At 41.8% G+C, this 22,082-nt stretch overlaps 1 protein-coding gene across 2 annotated transcripts in view; it reads right to left on the bottom strand.

The window, feature by feature from the left end:
- The window catches only part of KNTC1 (kinetochore associated 1), a 2,501,313-nt gene that overhangs the window by 2,199,775 nt on the left and 279,456 nt on the right, over positions 1-22,082 (bottom strand). For both annotated transcript variants that reach the window (XM_069619627.1, XM_069619628.1), the window contains exons 8-9: positions 15,558-15,592; positions 2,179-2,289 (exon numbers count right to left, since the gene is read on the bottom strand). In XM_069619627.1, the coding sequence (XP_069475728.1) occupies positions 2,179-2,289; positions 15,558-15,592 (146 nt within the window). The remainder of the gene's footprint in view (positions 1-2,178; positions 2,290-15,557; positions 15,593-22,082) is intronic.

Here is a 22,082-nt window from a genome sequence, read left to right as displayed (position 1 = left end):
TTACAAGGACTTAATGGTACACTTGTAAGTTCACAGGATAGGAGATGAAGAGGATTACAGGCAAAGGATAGAGGTTAGGGATGGAAAGGCAGACCCATTCTTGATTTGTTGATATTTACGCAGCCTGCACTGCGAGTCCCTCAGTCTGCATCAGTGGTTCCTTCCTTTGACTTATTTTGCTATGAGACAGGAAGCCAAGTGTGTTCCCTTTCAATTCCCCTTGCCCCCAAGACAACCCCAAGCCGAGTCATTAAGCAACTGCTCCACAATTATTGCTCAGAACATTGGTCTAGATGTATTTGTTTACAAAAAATAAGGTGTCTTCCACAAAAACATCTGCGGAAATGGAACTTGTGATTGAGGCAGATGGCATCTAATATGCATTGTTTTGGGGGCGAAGGAAGTTATTAAAGTTTTCCTGGAACGAAAATGCCTACAATTATATTATAGTAGTTGAAACCTCAAACAAAAGAAAACCTATATTTCTTTTAAAAGAAAAAGGGCATGACAAGGAATGTTTCAAAGATAAAGAACATCTTCTTGTACCATCCCTGCACCATTACTGCAGAGTGAAACCCTCCAAATGTCTGCACATTTATTTGCGTCTGAGTGGCATGCGTCCTTTTCCTGCTGGCAAGCATAATCAAATAGGTGGTACAGCTTTTGCACTGGCTGCAATGTACAGTGACCTAGCTTAACAAAATAGAAGCACTTTAAAAACTGTGTTGCACCTGGTAGAAAATGTGAACAGTAGCACTTAAGGAGGCTTACAAAATAAAAATACTCTGACAGGAGTCCCAAAGATGAACAAACATTTTTTAACTTTAGCCTGTTCCTTTCGAGAAATTCCAGTGTGATGTTGGAACCAACCAAATGCCTAGAGAAGTACTTTTTATTAGCGTATCTTAACTTCAGAACTGGTTAAAAAATCCATTTGTTTTAAAGTAGCTCTGTAGCTAGAGCATTTGCCTTTAAGATCCTGCCAGTGTTTGCCAGTGTTTTTGTTTCAACAGCAGCATATTGTATTATTATTGTGTGAATGAAAAATAGAAGTCATGTCCATTCTAAATATCCAGAACATTCTTTAATAAACTGGAAGCATTGCAACCGCTTTTGCTACATCTAATTTCCAATCACTAGTATGTGCCACATTATGCTTTAAAGTGCCATTGCTACAAATGTCCAGAACCTTGGTTAATCGTGAAAGGAGGGTGGGCCATGCTTCTGCATGTAATCATGAAATGGGGAACTTGTTTTGCACTAGAAGGAACTAGAGATGACAATCTCTAACTCTGAGAACCTCTCGGAGAGCGAGTATTATGCATTCTTCAAGCACTCCGATCACTGGTGAAACATAGCACTGCTCCTTGTGCATTGATGGAACCAGGAAGTAGACGTCGTTTGTACAGCTCTTACCCATTTCTCAATTTAGCAGAAGGCACATGCTCACTCGACACAACCTGCACTCACTTAACACAAACACTATTGCACATTACTTCTGCCATAAGAATGAAGCTACTTTAAAGACAATTCGAACTGTAGCTTCTCACATAACCATCTCCTTAAACACAACCTGCCCCTTTAGTTCATAGTATACTTCTGTGGCACCCATGCACACCATTCCGACATGGGTGACTAGCAGGGTCTTGAGCACCCTTGCATAACTTCAATGGCTGAAATGCACACACATGTAATAGAACCTCCCAATTCTCCCAAATTGTTTGACTGTCTGTCCCCCTGTCCCCCCTCCCCCAGGGCATTCAACCAAAAGTGTGTTGGGACCATGATTATGGCGAAAGGTGCAATAACAAATGACAAAATGAATGAATGAAAAGCATTATTATAGCATATGCTTCCAAAACTACGATACACCTTTTGTGTGTTTCCCACTTGACAAAATATGTACAAAACAAAAAGCAAATCTAGGCCTTTCTGCACTCCTGCTCCAGAACATTAATAGTTTGCGAAGGTGTACACTTAGTTTTCAATCCCATCGATCTTTATTTGTATTAACATTTTTATTTTAATATTTACAGTTCAGTACCAACAAAAAAGCCAAACAACATTGAACTCAAAACTTTAACCAAATTGCTATTAGCCCAATTTCAAAACTAATGGAAATTAACATGCACATCCACAAAAAGGTACAAAAGAATATCCTTCAGTCTTTAAACGTACCCCAATTATCAGATGAACGTCACTTTTCAAGCTACCCATGACCGAATTTAGTCCACCAATGGTATGGTACTCCTTCGTAGAAACAAAAGCAGTCTTGATCTGTCCTTCCATCTAAAAAGAAATGCAGCAATATTAAGAAAACTGTATACCCACATAATCCTTCATCTCACAGCAACAGCAACAGCAAACAAATGTTTAACTTGCTGGATTAGAAACTATACGCAAGTCAGCCAGTTGTCTTTGACCGACGCTTGTCCTGTACCCGTTTGTACGATCTTCTTTCAGTCCTGGTTTTATTTGAATAAAACCTCACACGCAGCTTCCTGATACAATTACATTTTGAATTAGAAGCAATCATACATTAACTCAAAACTCCAAAGTACATTTTTGAGTATGTATTGCCCTTTCCATGGGATCCTCGTTTGGCCACACTATAGGCATAAATTAAGTTAATAGTTCTGTGACAAGAGCTAGACAATACCTGAAGATTTGGAGTAAAAAATTCCCAAAGAGCAAACCCTTTCACCTTTGTTTCATAACCACATTAAGAGGAAACCCGAGTTTTTTTAAAGGTTTTTTTTTTTTTTTAGAGGTAAAATGTTGCAGCAGAGACTGGGTTTTAGTTTAAAAAAGCATGTTTGAGAAGTCCTAAACCGATCGTTTCCAGACATTGGCTTTTGAACTGCACAGAAAATGTTGCTTTTGATACCCCTTGCTACCATTGTGAGGCTGTATCGAGCCAGTTACTTCACTTGTACCATGGAAGGTAGTAAAAGGAAGGTGTCGAATGGCGAAATGATTCGCTTGTGTGTTCATAACGGAGTGTTTTTCTCGTTATAAAGTAGCACAAACATGCGGTGGAGTTTTTAAAATGACGTTTACAGTGGCTACAGCTGCAACTTATTTCTTATTGCCTTAGTTGAAGAAGGTGGATAAATGGCTTATAATGCATGGCAGCCTACAATATCTGTATATAATGCTCCAAATAATGTTCTTATTTTTATTTATTGTTTTTGGTTCATTCAAAAAACCTTTACAAAATGTAATTGACTTGATTTAACATTTCCATAATACACAGGTTACATTCCCTGTAACTATAATGAAATTAACAAATACATTGAATAAACTGTGGGTGTTAAATAATAGTTTAACATTTGAATTCATTCGCACTTATAAGAATATAAAAACCAAGTGTTACCAACAACCATAAAATTCACTTTCATTTGTTTAAAATAAAAGAGTAGAAATATTGTCAGTTAAAAACAGTATGAAATCTTTGTCGTGAGGTTAAGAAATTACCGTACTGAAGTTAAAAACTCACTTTCAATATGTATTTCCCATCATCATTCTGTCCCAAAGGACCATAAAACAATCCTCGTAATTGATATTAACAAATTCATAAGTAAGCTTGAACACATTATTTTAAAATGAGGACACTAATACAAGATGCTTAAGAGTTTGTCTTGTCATTACAGGAGGAGTAGCGACATTTTAACTACTTATTGGGTTGTGGGCCTGATGCCAGTGATGAATTTGTTCTCTTGTGCGATACTGATTTAATTTAAACCTCATGTAATGCGTGCAATATATACTACTGGGGAAAACCTCTAAGTAGTTACAACGAGGAAGACGTTTCCTTGGATAATTTGCGTATCTGTTATACGAGGAATAATTTTTCAGTTCGGAGATGGTCATCATCCAATCGTATTCGAAAAATTTCTTTGACATAGGTGGGTCTTTTAGATCAGATTAATTTATGTACAGAGTAGCCAATGTTCTTAATATCCCCTCTTCAAATATTTTCATGGTACGTGGACAGTTATGTAATAACTTATCTTGGAACCCCAAATACAGGGAATTTGTTGAGGGGGGGCCTATCACCTTAGCGTAGTTTGAAAGATCATGCAATTGTTTACGACAAGAAAGGGAGATCAACCCAAACTCATGGCGGATGATGCAATTATGAATTGCCAGTGAAAGCTGTAAAGCAGATTTTAAAAAAACACCCCTGTATTATATCCAAGATATTGTTCATATTAAGGAGGCATACATCGAGAGTATATAAAAGGACACTTTCGACCTTAAGGCTCAAGAAGTCAAGAAATGATATTAAAGAACATTTACAGTATTTACCATAAATGATCTTTGCTTGAGACAAGAGAGTTGGAACTTTCCGATTTAGTTTTTCAGACCTCATTTTGATAGAGGAGTTCTTTGTAATGCAGTACCCAAGGTAGATGGTTTCGTGCAAAAGTGGAATGGGAGCGTCAACGATGGTCCATCTATAAGATTTACATTTCACTTTCCTAGTGAATGTCATTATGCAGGTTTTGGTAGCATTTGGAGTCAGATTATGATTTTTGGCAATTGTTCTAACAGATGGAGCTTTAGTTGCAGGCCCGCTGGGGTGGGTCGAATTGTTGACGAAGGCCGACCATTGTATTCGCATTCGGCCCAATTTTACGGCAAAGAGGTTTTTGTCATGCCATGACTTGCCCAAATCCCTCATATAGAGATTAAATAAACAAGCTGCAAGATTGCAGCCTTGTTTCAATCCCATCTCAGTATTTATGGCGTCGATGGTATCTCCTTCACTGTTAACCCTAATCCTGTAGGAAGAATCCGTGCGTAGGAGGATTATCCAGTAAATTAATATTGGAGGTATCCCCATTTCTTCCAATTTTTGGCAAAGCAGATTCCAGATTACATTGTCAAATGCTGCCGAGACTCCTTATATTCAGTTTCTGCTATCATATGGGCCATCACGGTAGCGTTCAAGGAAGTACCAATTTGTTTACGGAAACCAGTTTGAAATCTCGAATATAATGAGTGTTGTGTGATATGTTTTTCTAATGGCACACAGAATGAGAATAGCAAAAACCTAAAATCCTTGGCTTCGGTGTCCATTAAGGAGATAGGGCGATAATTGGCAGGATTTTTCGGGTCCCCTTTTTAAAAATGGGGATAATGATTGAAGTTGCCCAAGAATGGTGAGTATTACCAGACATCAATATGAGGTCAAATTTTGCTTTTAATATAATTGCCCATAGGGTCAGGTCTGTTTTAAGAACACATGGAGGAATTGCATCAGGTCCAGCTGAACTAGAAAATGTTAATATTTTAATTGCCCATACTATATCCTCGTTGGACACTTTAATGAAGTCATTGTTGTTAACTGAGGCAATTGAAATTAGCAATTCTTTAAGTCATCTGTATTTGTATTTTATTTATTTGTATAGTGCACCTGGCCCAAGGGCATCTGGGCGCATTACTTAGGTTACATGGCAGATTGACATAAAACATAATACACAGGTTAAAAGGCAGATTCACAAAGCATAATGTACAGGGTAATATCCAGTAAAGTAGAAGCGTAATCATAATTTACAGTCATAACAGTGGTGATAAAGAAGGCCAATCACAAAGCCAGGAATGTGCAAGTAGTAGTATGGGCAGAGAGTTTGCAGAATATATACGGAGGCAACTTTCTACAATTAAGCAGAGAGCAAGGTGGTGGCTGAGGGCATGTTAGTGCCGGGAGAGGTCTTGGGCAAACAGCCAAGCTTTGGTCTTGCTTTTGAAGGCAAGGAATGAAGGTTCAGCTCTAAGATTGTTAGGGAGCGAGTTCCATAGTCTTGCAGCAAGGACTGGGAAGCTGATCCCACCTGACCTTTGTAGCTTAAAATGATGTATGGACAGGCAGTTGGATTGGGCAGATCTGAGGGGTCTGTTGGAGGTGTGGTACACAAGTCTACAGGCCAAGTAGTTAGGCGCTTGGTTAGCAAGGCATTTATGCGTCATGGCAAGTGTTTTGAGTGAAACTCTTTGTGATACTGGAAGCCAGTTAAGGCTCCTCCTGGTGTCAGAAATGTGATGGTTCCTAGGGATGTTTAATGCGGCTCTGATGGCATTATTTTGGATAATCTGTAATTTGTTAAGATTACATGGGTTTGTGCCGAAGTAGAGGGCGTTGCAGTAATCGATTTTGGACATAACCAGGGTCCTAGCTAGAGTAGTACAGTTGGCTGGTGTGAGGAATGGTCGACAGGCAGTGATGAGCTGACAGGTGTAGGCTGCGGCCGAAGATACTGCGTTAGTTTGTCTAGAGAGGGATAGTGTGGAGTCAAGATATATACCTAATGTTTTGGTGTCATTCGTCACTTCGATGATGTTACCATCAATGAATGATTTGAAACAAGGGTTAATTTGTTGAGTCTCTGATGGGAGCCCAGGATAAGCTCTGTTTTATCGTCGTTGAGACAAAGTTCATGTTGAGCCATCCAGGCCTGGATTACTTGGTAGATAGTGTTTATGGCTAGCGTGTCGGCTGAGTGGTTGCCGGTAATGGGGATGAGTATCTGGGTGTCATCTGCATAGTTAGTGTAGGTGACAACCAGATAATCCAAGATATCGAACAGTGGTTTCGTAAATGCGTTGTAAAGTGTATGGGAAACGCACGATCCTTGTGATACCCAACAAGGGACTGGCGAAGGTTCAGCAGCTGCAGTGGGGGAGAAGACCCTCATGGATCCGTCATTCAAGTATTAACTGATCCAGGCAGTGGCTTTGTCTGAGAAGTGGGCAGATGATTTAAGATGACGACAGAAGATTTGGTGGTTTACCAAGTCAAGCGCTGCTGATAGATCGAGAAGGAGTAGAAGGGCCAGCTTGACTGTCAATCTGGATTTTGAGGTCAATAAGAGCAGTTTCCGTACCCTGACGGGGGCGGAAGCCAGATTGTCTAAGGCCCAAAAGTTTGTTATTTTCCAAATAGTCTTGGATCTGTAGGTAGGCTGCCCAATCCAAGATTTTTAACAGGAAAGGCACAGTGGTGATAGGTCTGTAATTTGTAGGTATGCTGACATGTAATGTAGGTTTTTTAAGAAGTGGGATGACCCACGCATCCTTCAAGTTATCTGCGACAATACCTGTGCTAAATGATGAGTTTATAAAGGCAGTAATGAATGGGGCTTCTTGATAATAGGGGCTGGGCATAGATCCCCCTGGCAGTTGGAAGGTTTGAGATTGTTGATGATATTTTCAACTTGAGTAGTAGAGAGGTGAGACGCTGAATGGCTTATGAATGTGAGTATGTGAATATGAATTATGAATGTGAGTGCGAAGTTTAGGTCTATCATACTGGTGCTCGTCTTGCGAGGCCACATGGAGGGACATTTGTTTGCTGTTAATTTTGGCTTGGAGTGTAGCTATTTTGCAGAGGCGCGCCTTCTGAATATTGCCGCCCCAGAGCCTATCTTTAGTACATGTATCAGGTGGGGTGACTGGGGATTCCAATTCCTTGAGGATCTTAAACAGCTCTTTAGCGTTGTATTTGGCTTATAAGATTTGCTTGTTATAAGTGTCTTGTTTGGCCTGGAGAATAGCTCCTTTATAGTTCAGGGTGGCTAAAGTGAGACTAGCGTTGTTCATTTCAGAGAGATTGCTTTTCCAGCGATTTTCTAAGTTGCGATTTTCTCTCCACAGAACTCAACTGCGCTGTGAACCAAGAGTTGAGGTGGGCACTTGGTTTAGGTTTCCTGGATTTAATAGGTGCAATACCGTAAAGGGCTTTTAACATAGTCTGCTTGAATAGGTCTACCAGAACAGTAGGATCAGTGCAAGATGAGGAGTGTTCGTTGAGGGTTGGGAGGAGCAGAGGGAGCAGTTTTTCACATTTTATGTCTCTTATTTCTTGTGCAAATTGCAGGAGCGATGTCTTGCGTAGCAAGAGATTTTGAGAAAATATTTTTTACTGCAATGCTGAAGGTAATTAGGTGGTGGTAGGTCCATGCACAAGGTTGGTTGGAATCGATATTGATATTGCCATTTAGGTCTGCTAGCCAGTCGAGGGTTCTGCCTTTACTTTGTGTGGGTTCGCTGATGCGTTGTGTAAAACCTAAGTTTGATAGTACATTAGTAATATCGATTGATATGGCATCATTAGGATTTTGTAGACCGAGGTTCAAGTCACCTAATATGATAATTTGTGATTTGGTTTTGGTTGGCAAGAATGTAGGATATAGATTCAGAAAATTTAGAGATGGGACCGGGAAGTCTGTAAATAAGGTGAAGTGTGATGGTTTGGTTAGGTGATGTGGCTAGTTTCACAGAGAGTAGCTCTGCTGATGGTGTCTGTTGAGTGGGGGATATGCAAAGGCTAATCAAGTTTTTGTAAATGAAGGCAATACCACCTCCGTTAGTTTGGCTGGTGTTGCGATCGTTTCTGATGATGGTATATCCTATGGGGATGGCCAGAGCATATTTGTGGTTAGGTATGCGATCCATGTCTTATTGTCAATGATGTTACATGTTTTAATTTCAGCCTGATTTGTATGTTTTATTACTTTCCAAATTGCTCTTGAATCATAATTACATATAGATTTTCAGCGTGCAATTAAGTTTGTTTAATTTAAACAACCGTGCAACCCTGACTCTATTCTTGCACCTTTGCAGTAACAATTTACGTTGGGTCCGATAGGTTGCAACAGTGAGACCCATATTTTTCAAGTAACTTAAGTTACGATTAATTTCACGTTTCAGGCGTTTGCATTCGGGATCAAAAGGATGGGTAGAGCTTGTGATGGATACCACGCGTTTTGCACCAATTTCTGCGATAACATCGGTAACAAGCGTAGATATACAAGATTCCGATTTGGTTATAGAGCAGGTATTGGTATCCAAAGTATTGAGTTTTACATTCAATACCGATTATACTCGAGTGGCAAGTTTCTTGCACAAACCAGGATTCCAGCGTAAAGAAATTTTGGAGCGATGGATTATGGGTAATTTTAAGATCGGCACAATATTTAGATGACAATAGTCGATGTCTATATAGAGAGTCAGGGGAGCATGTTCGCTCAAATGAATGGAAGTCAACACTAAGGACCAAGTAAGTAAGGTCGCTAGAGAGGAAAAAATAGTCGATCAACAATTCCTGATCTCCTCATCTCCATGAGTGCTGCTGACCCTGCAGATTACACTCCAGAAATATCATGGCCCAATCATCAAAACATTCAATCCATCGCTTCCCATGCTTTATAGCATTGGAGTCAGATAGAGGTATTATTTTGCTAGAATTTAACAAACAGATGCTATATAATGAGTTAAAATCATCCACTCCAATTATCACGAAGTCAGACATCCATGAGTGAATGAGTTCAAGACATTGATCGATTTCATCGAACATTGCATCCAGGGGTAATTTAGACGGATTCCAGTATAAATTTACCAAAAGTAAAGTTTTACATTTCGATTTGTGTATAGAAAGAGATGACCAAGACATTAGATGTGTTCCATATCATTACATTTTAAAATGACATGTTGTTATTAATAGCAATGTCCAGCCCTCCGGAAGGTCGACCAGCATTTTCTCTAGTGGCTAAAACAGAGTAAGTAGAATTTCCTTCAAGTAGTAATTCGTTGAGTTGCATGGTCTCTTGAGTAAGCAAGATGTTGGGAAGGTCAAAAGGAAGAGTTGTGGATAACCACCTTTGAAGATTATTAAAGCCACACGAATTCCAAGTAGTAATTCTCAATGCCGATTGAATGTGTTGCTAATGAGGTACATCAGACTTTTTATTATTCAAGATAGTTCTCAAGAGTGGCTCGACTCATATCATTTTATTATTTTTGCCAATTAATGCCTTTCAATTTGAACTGCATTGTTGCTCATCGTTGGCAAGTAAATGTGCCTCTTTAGATTGACTGGGCATGTTGTTGGTATCGTCTAAAGAATATTGTAGGAATTCTTGTGCTTTTACTTCATCTCCAAAGGTACGCAACACAAAACCAAGATCTTGCAACTCGTGGTGATAAGCCCAGTGGAGTTTCAGAACGTTCGCTGAAGGGAGATAGCATATCATCCTATAGTTATTGTACCTAGCTAGAGAAAATCTGTCCAAGTCATTAAAGGTCAAGGTATGGAGCTGTGGGATATGAGACATTATGTCCAAAAAATAAGCTTGGTTTATCCTCTTACTACCCAATATCTCTGCATTATCCTCCTGCCCAATGATATTGGGTCCGAGCGGGTTTGGCTTGGAGCTATTATCATCAGGATTTGAAATGTTTAGTTGATCACTGTTTATATTAGTATTTTGGTTATCAGAAGGATGAGAAACGTTGCAATTCCTTGATATATCCGTTGCACTTAAATTGCTGAGTGCAAATTTCTGAGTATCGCCTATCGTTACAATGCCATTAACCTGGGAAGGGGAAATTATCATCGCTGGTAAGCAACTTATAATAGAGGCTTCTTTAAGTATGACATCATGTGTAATCAGTCCTGCATCCAAAGCATTGTGAAGAGTGCTAATAATTTGACCACGTTGTGCACTAATAGTTAGCTTTTTCTGAGAACTGCCAGATGCCTAAATTGCGTTTGGAGAGTCTGTGTTAGTGAAAGATTTAGGCAGAATCGATATCGCATTGGAAAATTGCAGCTTGGAAATCCTCGCTCTGGTTAGATGGATAGCCTAAAGACATTTCTTTCAATGACCCTACCGTTCGTCCGCTATCGTGATTTGTAACTGGCAGAAAACAATGTTTACTAGAGCCATGTATTATAATACATTTTTGGTGTTCAACAGCTAAGTTATCGTTCTCATCTCCTTTGCCAGGTTCGCAGACGGCAGCATAGGATCTGCGATTTTCAATTACATTCATGGGGGTTCAGTTGAAGGTAGTACTGAAGTAAGCCTCTCGGCTATTTCATGCCCAGTAGTCTGCTGTATAGAGGTGCATTTCTGCCCTTCACTAGGAAAGTAATTCTTTAGATTCCTTTGGATTCCATCCTGGGTGGTATTAGTGTCACTAGGGCCAGAGTGACATAGCTGGAGAGGCTTAGTACATTTAGGACGTTGAGATTGGCAAACTTCGCAGCATCTAATTTCTGAGATCCTGCCTGGAGATCAGCAATACTTTGTCGTTATTAGTGTTTATGTTGGACTTTTCGCCGACAGACCCATTAGGAGGGGAGGGTGTACATTTAGGTTGTTTTTCCTGTACTTGTATGGTAATACCTTTGATGCCTAGTGCCCTTGCCTTCTTATTCTTTTTCCAGCTCTTTTTAGAGCATGTTAAAAAAATCTGTACGGCAGGACATTAACGTGCCGTTGTCTAAAAACTGTAACTTGATTGGTTTGGTTACTTTCCATTATCTGCAAGGCAGATGGACTGTCAGGATGCTCGGTCTCCAGTGAGAGCCCAAGTTTCTAGTTCATTTTCAAAACCAATGGGACCATTTTTTACTGTCTCCATTGCTTTACTCAGCTCTTTTAACAATTCATTAGTGGTTATGTGAGCAATGAGAGAAGTATTGTGTGCAGCAGAAAGTGTTTCACTATCCCCTTTGTGAATAGAAGAAGGGGACAGGTTAACCCCCCAAAGGAGAGTACTGAGTGGATTTTTCACATAGCAGCTTGGTATCAATGGTGGTACAAGAAGGGAAGTAAGAGGTCTGGTATATTTCCCTAGCATAAATAAAACCTTCTAGTTTGTCCATTTGCAAAGTAACCTGCTTCAGGGTACTTTTTATGTCCCTTAGTTCCAAGTGAGTGAGATTGTGTTCCTTCAAGGGAAAAACAAAATAGTAATCTTTGTTTTCCTTACTTAAACTGTGATGGTATTTGTTTTTGGGGGTGAGATAGGACTTCATCATAAGGTTTTGTATTCCATCTACACCCCTCCTGGTATTCAAAGTAGACGGGACGTTTCTTACTGCACGTGGGATTAAAGGAGTGAGTAAGCCGATGGATAGTCGTACTTGCTTATGCAGCGCAGCTATAACCTCAGGTCCTATCGAATCAGAATCATTATTAGTGGCATTAGTACAGGGAGAGATTTTCTCCTTACTCCGGTTCAGCTGTTCAGAGAACGCATCATCTTGTGTTAATGAACCCATCCCCCATATTGGAGAGGCTTGATTGTGCCGGTGGGAGTCCATAGTAGTTGGCACGTGTATTATTGCAACATGATCAGATGTGCAATGTGGGTTCAGTATGTCACCCAGTTTTAAATCGTTAGTTGTGCTTGGTTTTTCGAAATTACAATGCAAGTGACTACTATTAGTAGGCTTGTAACAGACCCCTCGTCACCTCTGAATCATCCATCACGCAACAGTAGGTCTCCCAGATCCCCAGAAGAATCCATTGGGGCTGGTCAGAAGCAAATATCCAAATGTATTTTTCCTATATATTACTGGCATCACCAAGTATGTGCATTTGCAGACGAAGGCCTAATCTAGTCTCCGATTCATTGCCTATAATGACAAACAAAACAGACTGTCGAAATAGGCTCCTCTGGAGTTTGGCTATCCAGAAACTCCATGAATTTTATATACCCTTGTGGAAAGCTCTACCGAAATGCGGCCCTTACTAAATAACTAAATACATTTTTAAATAGCGCAACACTCACCTGAAGGTCTCTTGGCGCTCACAAGGACAAACAAAAAACAAATCAACTCAGAGTAAGGGGAAGACGTCACTTGGAATGGCGACTGACAAAATCCTTTAGAGTGACCGGGTTTATCATGTGCTTAAGAATGGCTTTAGGCATCAAAGATAAACGTCTTAAGACGCTTTCTAAACTGCTGCAGTGTTCCACATTGTTTAAGGTGGAGCAGGATCATGTTCCAGCTTTTCGGAGTCCAGGCAGCGTAACTTGCTCCGCCTAGTTTCCTCAAAATGGTGCGTGGTTGAGCCAGTAGCATCAGGCTATTGGATCGCAAGGCGCACTCTGGTATGGCCATTTGGGGGCATTGACTGAAATACATTTAAAGACTATTAATAGCCCTACATTTTAAAATCGATACTCGTTCGAAAGCCAATGTTTTTTTCCAGGATTCTGTAATATGCGATTGACAGTTAAATCCACAAACAGGCTGTACAGCTCAGTTTTGTATGGTTTGAAGACTCCTAATGATACCTTTAGAGGTTCCTATAAGAAGAATATTGCAGTAGTCTAACTTGGTGTTAGCTATAGCTGCTGCAATGGATGCTCTATTGACTGACAAATACAGACGTATTTGCCACAGAAGGTGGATGAAAAAGGTACATGACGATTTGGAGGTAGGACACATGCTTCTGAAAAGTAAAGTGGGCATCAAAGAACATTTAATATAAATGTCGAAGGAAGGGAGACGAGCATGATCCGTGAAAGATACCACATGTAACGGGAACTTTCAGAGACTTTGAGAATTCCTTAGCAACACAGGCACTCCTAGGGTCAAGGAATGATTTTGGCCATAACAGCGCTTCTGGGGAACACAGGCCTATTTTCCGAAGTCTCTCTGCCAAGAGGTTGTGATCGATCAAGTCGAACGCAGAGGATAGGTCCAGCAGGAGCAGGAGAGCAGAGTTTCCTTCCTCGATAATTTCTGTTGTACTGGCCTTCAGATCTAAAAGGGCTGTCTCGGTTCCATGGTTAGTTCTGAAACCGGACTGCTCCTTGGCTAAGATATTGTAAGTTTCAACAACATTTTGAAGCTGTATAAGCCATCTTGTCCAAGATTTTGTGTATGAATGGGACGATAGTTTTCCGGCATCAGGGGGTCAAGATTATCCCTCTTTAGCAGTGGGGTAATCCATGCCTCCTTGATGCCAGTAGGAACAACCGCCTCGTCAAAGGAGCGATTAATGAGTTCTGTGACCCATGGTTTGCAAATTCTTTAAAAAGTGTAGTAGGAAAGATATCCCCCCCCCTTCCATGATGTAGGTTTAAGACCTTCAATAATCACCAAAACCTCTTCCTCCGTCATTCTGGTGAATGTAAAAGGTTTTATCATTTGATCTGGCTCATCCAAGAGTGGAGGCGCTCAAACCTCGGTTAAACATTGAGATTCAATCTTTTTCCTTCTCCTCAGGATTTCATGAATCGTCAAATCCCAAAGCGCTGAAATCTGGGGACCCCCATGCAGAGAATCCAGAGGACGTGGGGCTTTGCCCTGTTGTCGGTGGCTGCTCTGTGTCAGGAAGAACAGAGGAAACTACCAGTCCTAGAGGTTTAGCAGGGTCTATACTTGTGCCCCTGACAGAACAGGGTTCCTTGGTCAATAACCAAGGCAGAGGAGTTACATGCAGTTGCAGAAGAAAATGGGGCACTGGCTGGCTAGGTTCCCCGATTGTTGAGGGAACCTCCTTGATCAGGTTAAAAAGAAAACTAGGCATTGAGGAAGGTGTGGTTGTCTACCACTGCTGTGAATTAAACATCTATGGTGAAGACAAATGGTCTTTAAAAGTCACAGGCGTTGTTGGAGAAGGGAAAACAGAGGGCGCTCTACCCCAAGGCTTTGGGGTAGCACTCTGAGAAGAACATAAAGGGTCCTGTAGGGACTTCAGGCAGTGGTAGTCTAAAATGTGAATCAGTCTTGGACTGAGCGATTCTGGTCATGATAGATGCCAGCAGAGTTTGAACAACGTAGGTCTGAGTTGGCTGTGCAAGAAAGCCACAATAGCACATGCACGCTGATCAAGTAATTGCGGATGCTTTGGTAATGTCCCCTGCATTAGCACTGTTGGGCATCTTCCAAACAGCTTTACTATGGATCAATGGTGGATAAAGAGATGCTTTGTCACTTAAACATTCGAATTAATACAAAGCCCTGAGGAGCTTTGCTAACGTGTAAGGGCTACCTCCGGTGTTAGCCCAGTGGAGGGCTCTGGAGTGCAGTGCTCATGGTGTAAGCCCTTGGAATGAGGTCAAAAATCTCTGGCATGAAACCTCTGAAATGACCTTGGAGTAGGCCCAGACATGTCCTCAGCAATGCCAGTGTCCGCTCCTGTGTAGGGCATTTCAGACTCCGTCCGGTAAGCAAAACTGTGATGGAACCAGTAGCCTCCCTCCTTGGGCAAGCCATACCTGTCAATGTTTCTCCTGGTTGAGGTGCTGTGAAGGACTTACCTAATGCTTTTTCTTGTGCCATAGGAAATAACTGAGTGACTTGGCAGTACCCTCTAATATACCTCCTCACATCAACAGAGCCAGTTGCAAAGAGTGTGATTCGACAAATCACTTAAGATGGAAAACTAATATCAGTCATGGTCCGGCCGCAAGCCAAATTACACAAAGTCAGATGCTAAAACGGACCAAAACGAACTGCGTGGCGAAAACCCTCTCTTGTGCTGCGTGCTGCATACTCCACGCTGAGCAAATTGTGTCCAGTTCCACCAAACACAGAAGAGTACTGCCAGGCATGAGCCTATAATACAGCATACAGGTGCGGGCAATTGACCCATCCCACCTACAAAAACACACCAACAAGTAATACATTCCATATGAAGATACAAAGAAAATGCATTGCTAAATAGAATAAAAAATAAAGAGCGAGTGTAGATGCAGCTATTGAGATTAAAAAGCAAAACATACTCTTGCAAATAGACACTCACCTCTTTTGCACCAGTGAAGTCATTCTGTTCAAAAGCTGCATGGTAGAAAAGGATCCATTAGTGGCTGTTGTGACCATCAATGCTTCTATCTCTTAACAGATTATAATGCACTCATTGATCAAGCAGCTGCACTCAACAAGAACCAGAAATCTAAAAGTCACAATATTCACAGTGAAAAGCTGATTATGTAGCCAACAACAGGAAACAATTTAGCAGGGGTGGGGTGAAGGAGGGGTGGATGTAAAACTCACCTGCAGAATGACAAGATAATGGCTTTGAAGAACACTCCTTCTCATGTTTACAGCATTCCTACAATGAATTCCTCACCTCTTGAAATACAGCTCCAGGTGTGGACTGCTGATGAATCCTTTGCTTGCCACCAGGCTTGCTGGCATCACTGGGGCCTCTACAGGCCAGAAGTGGCTTCATCATTACAGGAACCAAGCTGTGTGTGACATTTCACCTAAGTTCTGACCCAATTTCCCCAGTCACGGTTGCAAAGGAACAGTGGAACAGGCACAAATGTCACAAGCAATATGGTTGAGACCCGAGGTTGTGCGAGGAAGGCATTAAGAGAACAAGTTACCTCCTCTGAACTTTCTGTATGGCTATGGGAGTCTCAAGAATATAGTGATCAGTAAGAGGAATAGTATATCAAAGAACATTACCAAAGATCAGTAAATAGATATTATCCTTTCATAGACATCTCACCTTTTGCTGCTTCCCGTTTACATCAGCCGGCTCGTACTCTTGATTTGCACATTTTATTGCTTCCTAGATCTCCATATTAATGTCTGCTTTCTTCTGGGCAATTGTTTTATGTAAGCCTAGATATGAGTCAGCTGAGTCTAGTAGCACAAAAACCGATTAAAGTGGGTGGTCATAAAATGAGGGGGTCTCAGTAAATCAGTGAGAAAGAGGTAAATATATCATTAGGAAAAGTTGCAACTGTGCCTACACTTATTTGCGCCAAGATAAATTACTGGTGTATTTCCTTTTGCTATGAATGACAAATCCAAAAGTTCCGTTGTATTTGATGAAGTTTTTTATTTTGAATTTTCAGCCCCTCTTGGATGACACGTGTTTCGGCGTACAACCTGCGCCTTTTTCAAATCCGGGCCTTTAATGTGTCATTAGGGTTCACACAAAGAATAATGTTCTTGTTGTAAATGAAGCACTTTTAGTCTTGGGCTCAATCCCACCTGATTTCCTCAGAGGAAACCCGACGCTTGTAGCGCGAGCATCAGAATTTTCAGGTGGGATTGAGCCCAAGACTAAAAAGATGAAAAAGGGGGGGAGAGGGAGAATTGTTGATTATTTGAAAAATAGGCTCCATTCAATGGCAACATTAAGGCCTTGCTTAACTGAATTCAAGTGATATATCCATTGTTGCTCCAATTTTCGTAGGGCCAGATCTCTGTCACCTCCTCTGAAAGGGTTCTTAGCCGTTTGCAGAATGAACCAAAAAATGTCATTGTATGTGTGTTTCTTTTCTTGGAAATGTGCTACCATCGGTTTGTCTTGAATGCCGCTCTTGATACATGAGCGATGCTCACAAATGCGTTGTCTTATCTCTCGTTTGCTTTTGCCAATGTAGAAAAGCTTGCATGGGCACTTAAAGAGGATACCCGAGCCATGTCATTCGCCAAGCAAAGAAAAAAGCGAAAAATAGGAGTAGAGAATCTTGTCTTGCCTGTGAATTTATTTGAACAAAGATAACCAACTGTTATCCATTTTATCCCTGTAGGCTACAGTGCTTCGCCTAGCAAACTGCGCAGCCCTTCTTGAAATCCTTTCCAGTCTAACCACTGATATTTGAAAAGGTAGGCTCTGACCCCGCAGGTTTTGTGGTCCGGACCCTTCACTAAACTACATCACTACGCTCAAGTGAAGGCTCATTCCACCCCGGACTGGAAAAATATTTGTGTCGGCAACCAATACTACTATATGTTCAAAGTAGTAATGTAAACCCTTTTTCACACAATATGTTACTAACCTCCACCTACTTCAAACTGTGATGTTTAAAACAGTTCCAATTTTGTGTTGAGGTTTGGCTCAAGTTGTCAGGAATGGCACTCTGTCAAGAGTGGCACAGGGCACCCCGGTAGGTTTTGGGTGGCTGTGCTGAAGTAAGGTAGCAGATAAGCACACACAGCAGGAAGTTCAACAAGAAAGAAGAGTAGGAAACTATAGCTGGGAGCCAAAAGGGGCAAAAGATACAAAGGTACAAGCAAACTGGATTCCCTCTTGGGGTGTACGCTGAAATGGGAGTGTTCAACGAACCTTAGGAAACTCCAGCCTTCTGCACAGATTGCTATAACAGAGGCCCGCGCTGTATGCTCATGGCTGGGAACAACAACAGTGGGTGTCTGTAACACTTAAAACGCGACAAGGGAAGGGGCAGAGGTTGCCTGCCGGAAACCAACGGGCAAGCTCTGTACAAAGGGATTACATAAGACACATAAGAAGACAAGAACAGAAATATCCAGCGAAAAGGAAGTCAATGAGCAATCTAGCAGAACGAAATGAAGGAAAGGCAGCTAGACTGAAGTAGATAACCTAAGGTGGAGTACAGACGACTCAAGGAAGAGAACAAGGGAGCAGCAGTCAGGAAAACAGAGGGGCTGCAAAGTAGGAAAGCAGGTCTGCAGTCAAGAGTGGCACTAGGTACAGGCAAACTGTAGTAGGCTGCAAGGCAGGGAGTCCAGAAGAACAGGACAGAGAGAGATTAGTAGTAGGCGACAGACGGAGAGCCCAAAAGTATAGGGCAGCGAGGTAGGGAGCCCAGAGGAGCAGGGCTGTAGACAGCTAAGTGTAAATCAGGCTGTAAGGCAGAGGAGTGTAGCAAGCCGCAAGGCAGGGAGCCCAGAGGACAAGTGCTGTAGGTAGAAGGCAGCGGAGCGTGATCGGCTGCAAGGCAGGGAGCCCTGAAGAGCAGGGCCGCAGGGAGTGAGCCCAGAGGAGCAGGGCCACTGACTGTAGAGGGCTGCAGAGGACTGTAGTAGGCTGCAAGGCAGGAAGCCCAGAGGAGCAGGGCCACTGACTGTAGAGGGCTGCAGAGGACTGTAGTAGGCTGCAAGGCAGGAAGCCCAGAGGAGCAGGGTCACTGACTGTAGAGGGCTGCAGAGGACTGTAGTAGGCTGCCAGGCTGAGAACCCAGCGGAGAAAGGTAGGTAGAAAGCAGCGGAACGTGATAGGCTGCAAGGTAGGAAACCCCGAAGGGCACAGGCGGGGGCTGGAAAACAGCAGAGCGTGATCAGCTGCAATGTAGAGAGCCCGGCAGGGCAAGGGCGAAGGCTGGAAGGCAGCAGAGCGTGATCAGCTGCAAAGTAGAGAGCCCGGCAGGACACTGGAACCAAAACAGGGAAATGCAGCAACAGGAACAGCAAACAAAGTAGAGGGTCAAGGCAAACAGGAGCGGGGAGATCTCAAGATGCAAGACACTGTGCTCCTGCAGGCAGCTGCTTATATACAGCCCTGCCCTGTTCTGAGGCAGGCTAATTGACAGCACCTGTAGCAGCACACCTGAAGACAATCTGCCTCCTCCCTCTCTGGTCCTGAGCAGGTGGAAACAGCACTGGCCGCTAGGGCTTCTGGGGATTGTGGTCCCAATAACGATGAATGAGAATAGCCAGGAATTGAGGACTGTAGCAAGGTGCAATGTGGTAAATGTAGTTAGTTGAATAAAATAAGAAAGAACCAAAGTCGAGCAAATGGAAATTAAAGACCAAGGCGTGAATAGGAGTTGTTCAAAGAGTATTGGGAGGATAAATGAGTACCAAGTAGTCCATGATGGTTGCCAATGCGTGTGCCAGCGGCGCGGGCATGACACAAGTAAACTCTTAAATAGGTTTTGTGTTTATACCTATTGTTTTAATAGTGTGCAACAATGTTTTGAATAAATTGATAATTTTGCTGAAATTTCCCCTGCTGGTCCCTCTTTTTGCCAGTATTTACAGACTGGCTCCCTGCTTCCTCTCAGCCTACCTTCTACATACGGTTAGAATAGGGGTAGCCTATGACTCTTGTCTTCCTACTATATATGCCTTTCTGAGTCTGGCCCCCCTCTAACAAAAAAGAAGACTCCAAGCCCCCCCTGTTTCTACACGCTTCTAGTTTTAGCAAGGCCGTTTGGAGTTTGCGAACACAGGACAATATCGTCTGCGTACATCATACAGGAGATGATTGTAGAGTTTAATTTTGGTGGATTTGACAATGGCGAGTTTGTCTCAATTTCATAATCAGATACAAATAAGTTGAAAAGTGTGGCCGCAAGTGGGCAGCCTTGTTTGAGACCATTATTGGTTGGTAGGAAATATGTTACTGTACCGTCTTGTGATAGTCAGACTCTGATAGATGTTTTCCCGTAGAGTAACTTTATTGGTTCCAAAATATCATCAGGACAGCCCCATTTCCGTAATTTCGACCATAGAAGTGATCTATTGACTAGGTCAAATGCGAGTTTCAGGTCTGTAAATGCTTTATATATTTGCCTTTGGTTATGGATGGCCTCTTGTTTCAACAAATTATGTAAGAGTAGATTGATGATGGTTCCCACATGTTTAACAAAACCCGTTTGCCTAGGTGCATGTACGTTATTCGCTTTGGCCCAGATATTTAGTTTGTCCAGCAGAAGATTAGCGAACATTTTCCCTAGGAGATCTAAAAGGGCAATGGGCCTATAGTTGGATGGGTCTTTTGTGTCTCCTTTTTTAAAGAATGGTATCAGAGTTGCCGTTTGCCAGGATGGTGGAATGGTCTTGATTTTGTTGATTGTTTCGTAGATGTGGGAGGCGATAACTGCCCAAAAGGTTTTGTCAGCTTTAATGAGTTCATTTGAGAGGCCGTCTGGTCCCGGAGCACGTGAGGGGTTCAGGTTGGTAATAGCTTTTTCTAGATCTTCTGGCTGCCATGAAGAGCCAGGTATGTTGTTGGGATGGATCTTGGATATCTGGGTCAGAATTGATGTTATAGAGGTTCTGAAAATGTAATTTCCATCCGTGCTCGTCGACGTCAGTTGACATCTTTTGTACCCCAGTTGTTTGTGGGTTCAATAGTTTCCATAAGTCTCTTGTATTGCGGTTTTTAAGAGCAAGCAGCATTTTTTCAGCGTTTTTTTTACCTTGAAGTGCTCTATTAGATCTCATCCAGTTTTTCTACTGTTGTTTTAGTGATCTTATTTTGTCATGGTCCTTGTGTGATGTCTGCTGTATTTTTTTTATGTCGCTTCTCAGTTTCTTTTTTTTTCCTGCAATTATAGTTGAATTAGCAAGTGTATGACAATGATTCTTATGGGTACTAGTTGTTCTGATTAGTTTGAACAGAACCAAAAGTTGCGGGTAGTTTAGCCGCTTATCATCTGTCACAGTTGGTGAAGTAATTTGATGTGCTAGTGTTGTCAGGGCCTCTTGAGAGATCCTCAGTCTATTCTGACCTGAATTTACAACAAATTCTGGCAGTTTTCGTTTTGTTTTCTGAGGACACACGTGATTGTCATTATTGTATGATCGCTGTAATCTGTTTTTATGTTTTTTTTCTTTATTAGCTTCAGTGCAATCTTTTTCGGTGTATAGATATAGTTTGTGATGGCGCCAGATGAACCTCGGGTCCATGTGTTCATAGGCTTTGTTAGGCAGAAACCTGTGCAGTTCCCTTAGGGACCACTGCAAAAGATTTAAGACTACAGGTGTTTGGCAGTAAACCCACTTGGTAGCAGTCTGTATTACACAGATTCACTTGGTGGCTGTGGCTGAGCAGTCAGACTTCCCTCAAGAAGCGTTAGGCAGTATATAGAGTATACACAATAGGTACAGGGATACAGTAGCACAAGCAAACACTGACCAGAGCTTTGGTGTAAAAGTATATAATTATTTATTTAAAGACACAAAGAGGTAAGTAAATTCAACACACAGTCACTAATATACATATATATATATATATATATATATATATATATATATATATATATATATATATATATATATATATATACACAACCCTAATTACTCATCAGACAAGTCTTAATGAGAAACACCACTTATTTTCAGATAGAGGTGAGCGCTTAACATAAGATGGCACTCTAATAAGTTATTAAAAAGGGAGGGAAAAAGGCAGAGTTATGGAAGCACACAAATTTCAATACTTTTTAAAGAACCACAGTAAGGCAGGATAGGCAGAGTTCTACTGGAGAGCAAGGAAGTCAATTGCAAGGCCCACTCTTGGAGAGAGCAAGCAGAAGGGGTCCAGGTTCACACAGTGGGGTTATGCCCAAAGAGTCTTGTAGATAATTCGCACACAAAGAATGAAATTAAAGTCAGGAAAAGTTAGCTAGGTTGTCCCAGGCCAGCCCAGGTTAGAAATTCGAGGCTTTACTGTCACCCCGAACGATCTGTCGCAAGGGAAGCCAGGCGGGACACAGTACCTTAAGTGTGAAGGAAGCTCCAGCGGGGGCAGTTGTTCCTGGCAGCGGGTGCAAGTCAGTGTTTCGTCCAGAGGAAGAGGAGGTCTCGACGTGGAGGAAAGATT

This window comes from Ambystoma mexicanum, chromosome 10 (assembly GCF_040938575.1).
Source record: "Ambystoma mexicanum isolate Mex_15411 chromosome 10, UKY_AmexF1_1, whole genome shotgun sequence".
In the NCBI taxonomy this organism is placed as follows: Eukaryota; Metazoa; Chordata; class Amphibia; order Caudata; family Ambystomatidae; genus Ambystoma; species Ambystoma mexicanum.
Note: the sequence above shows the minus strand (reverse complement) of the source record. Positions and strands in the feature narration are given on the sequence as shown.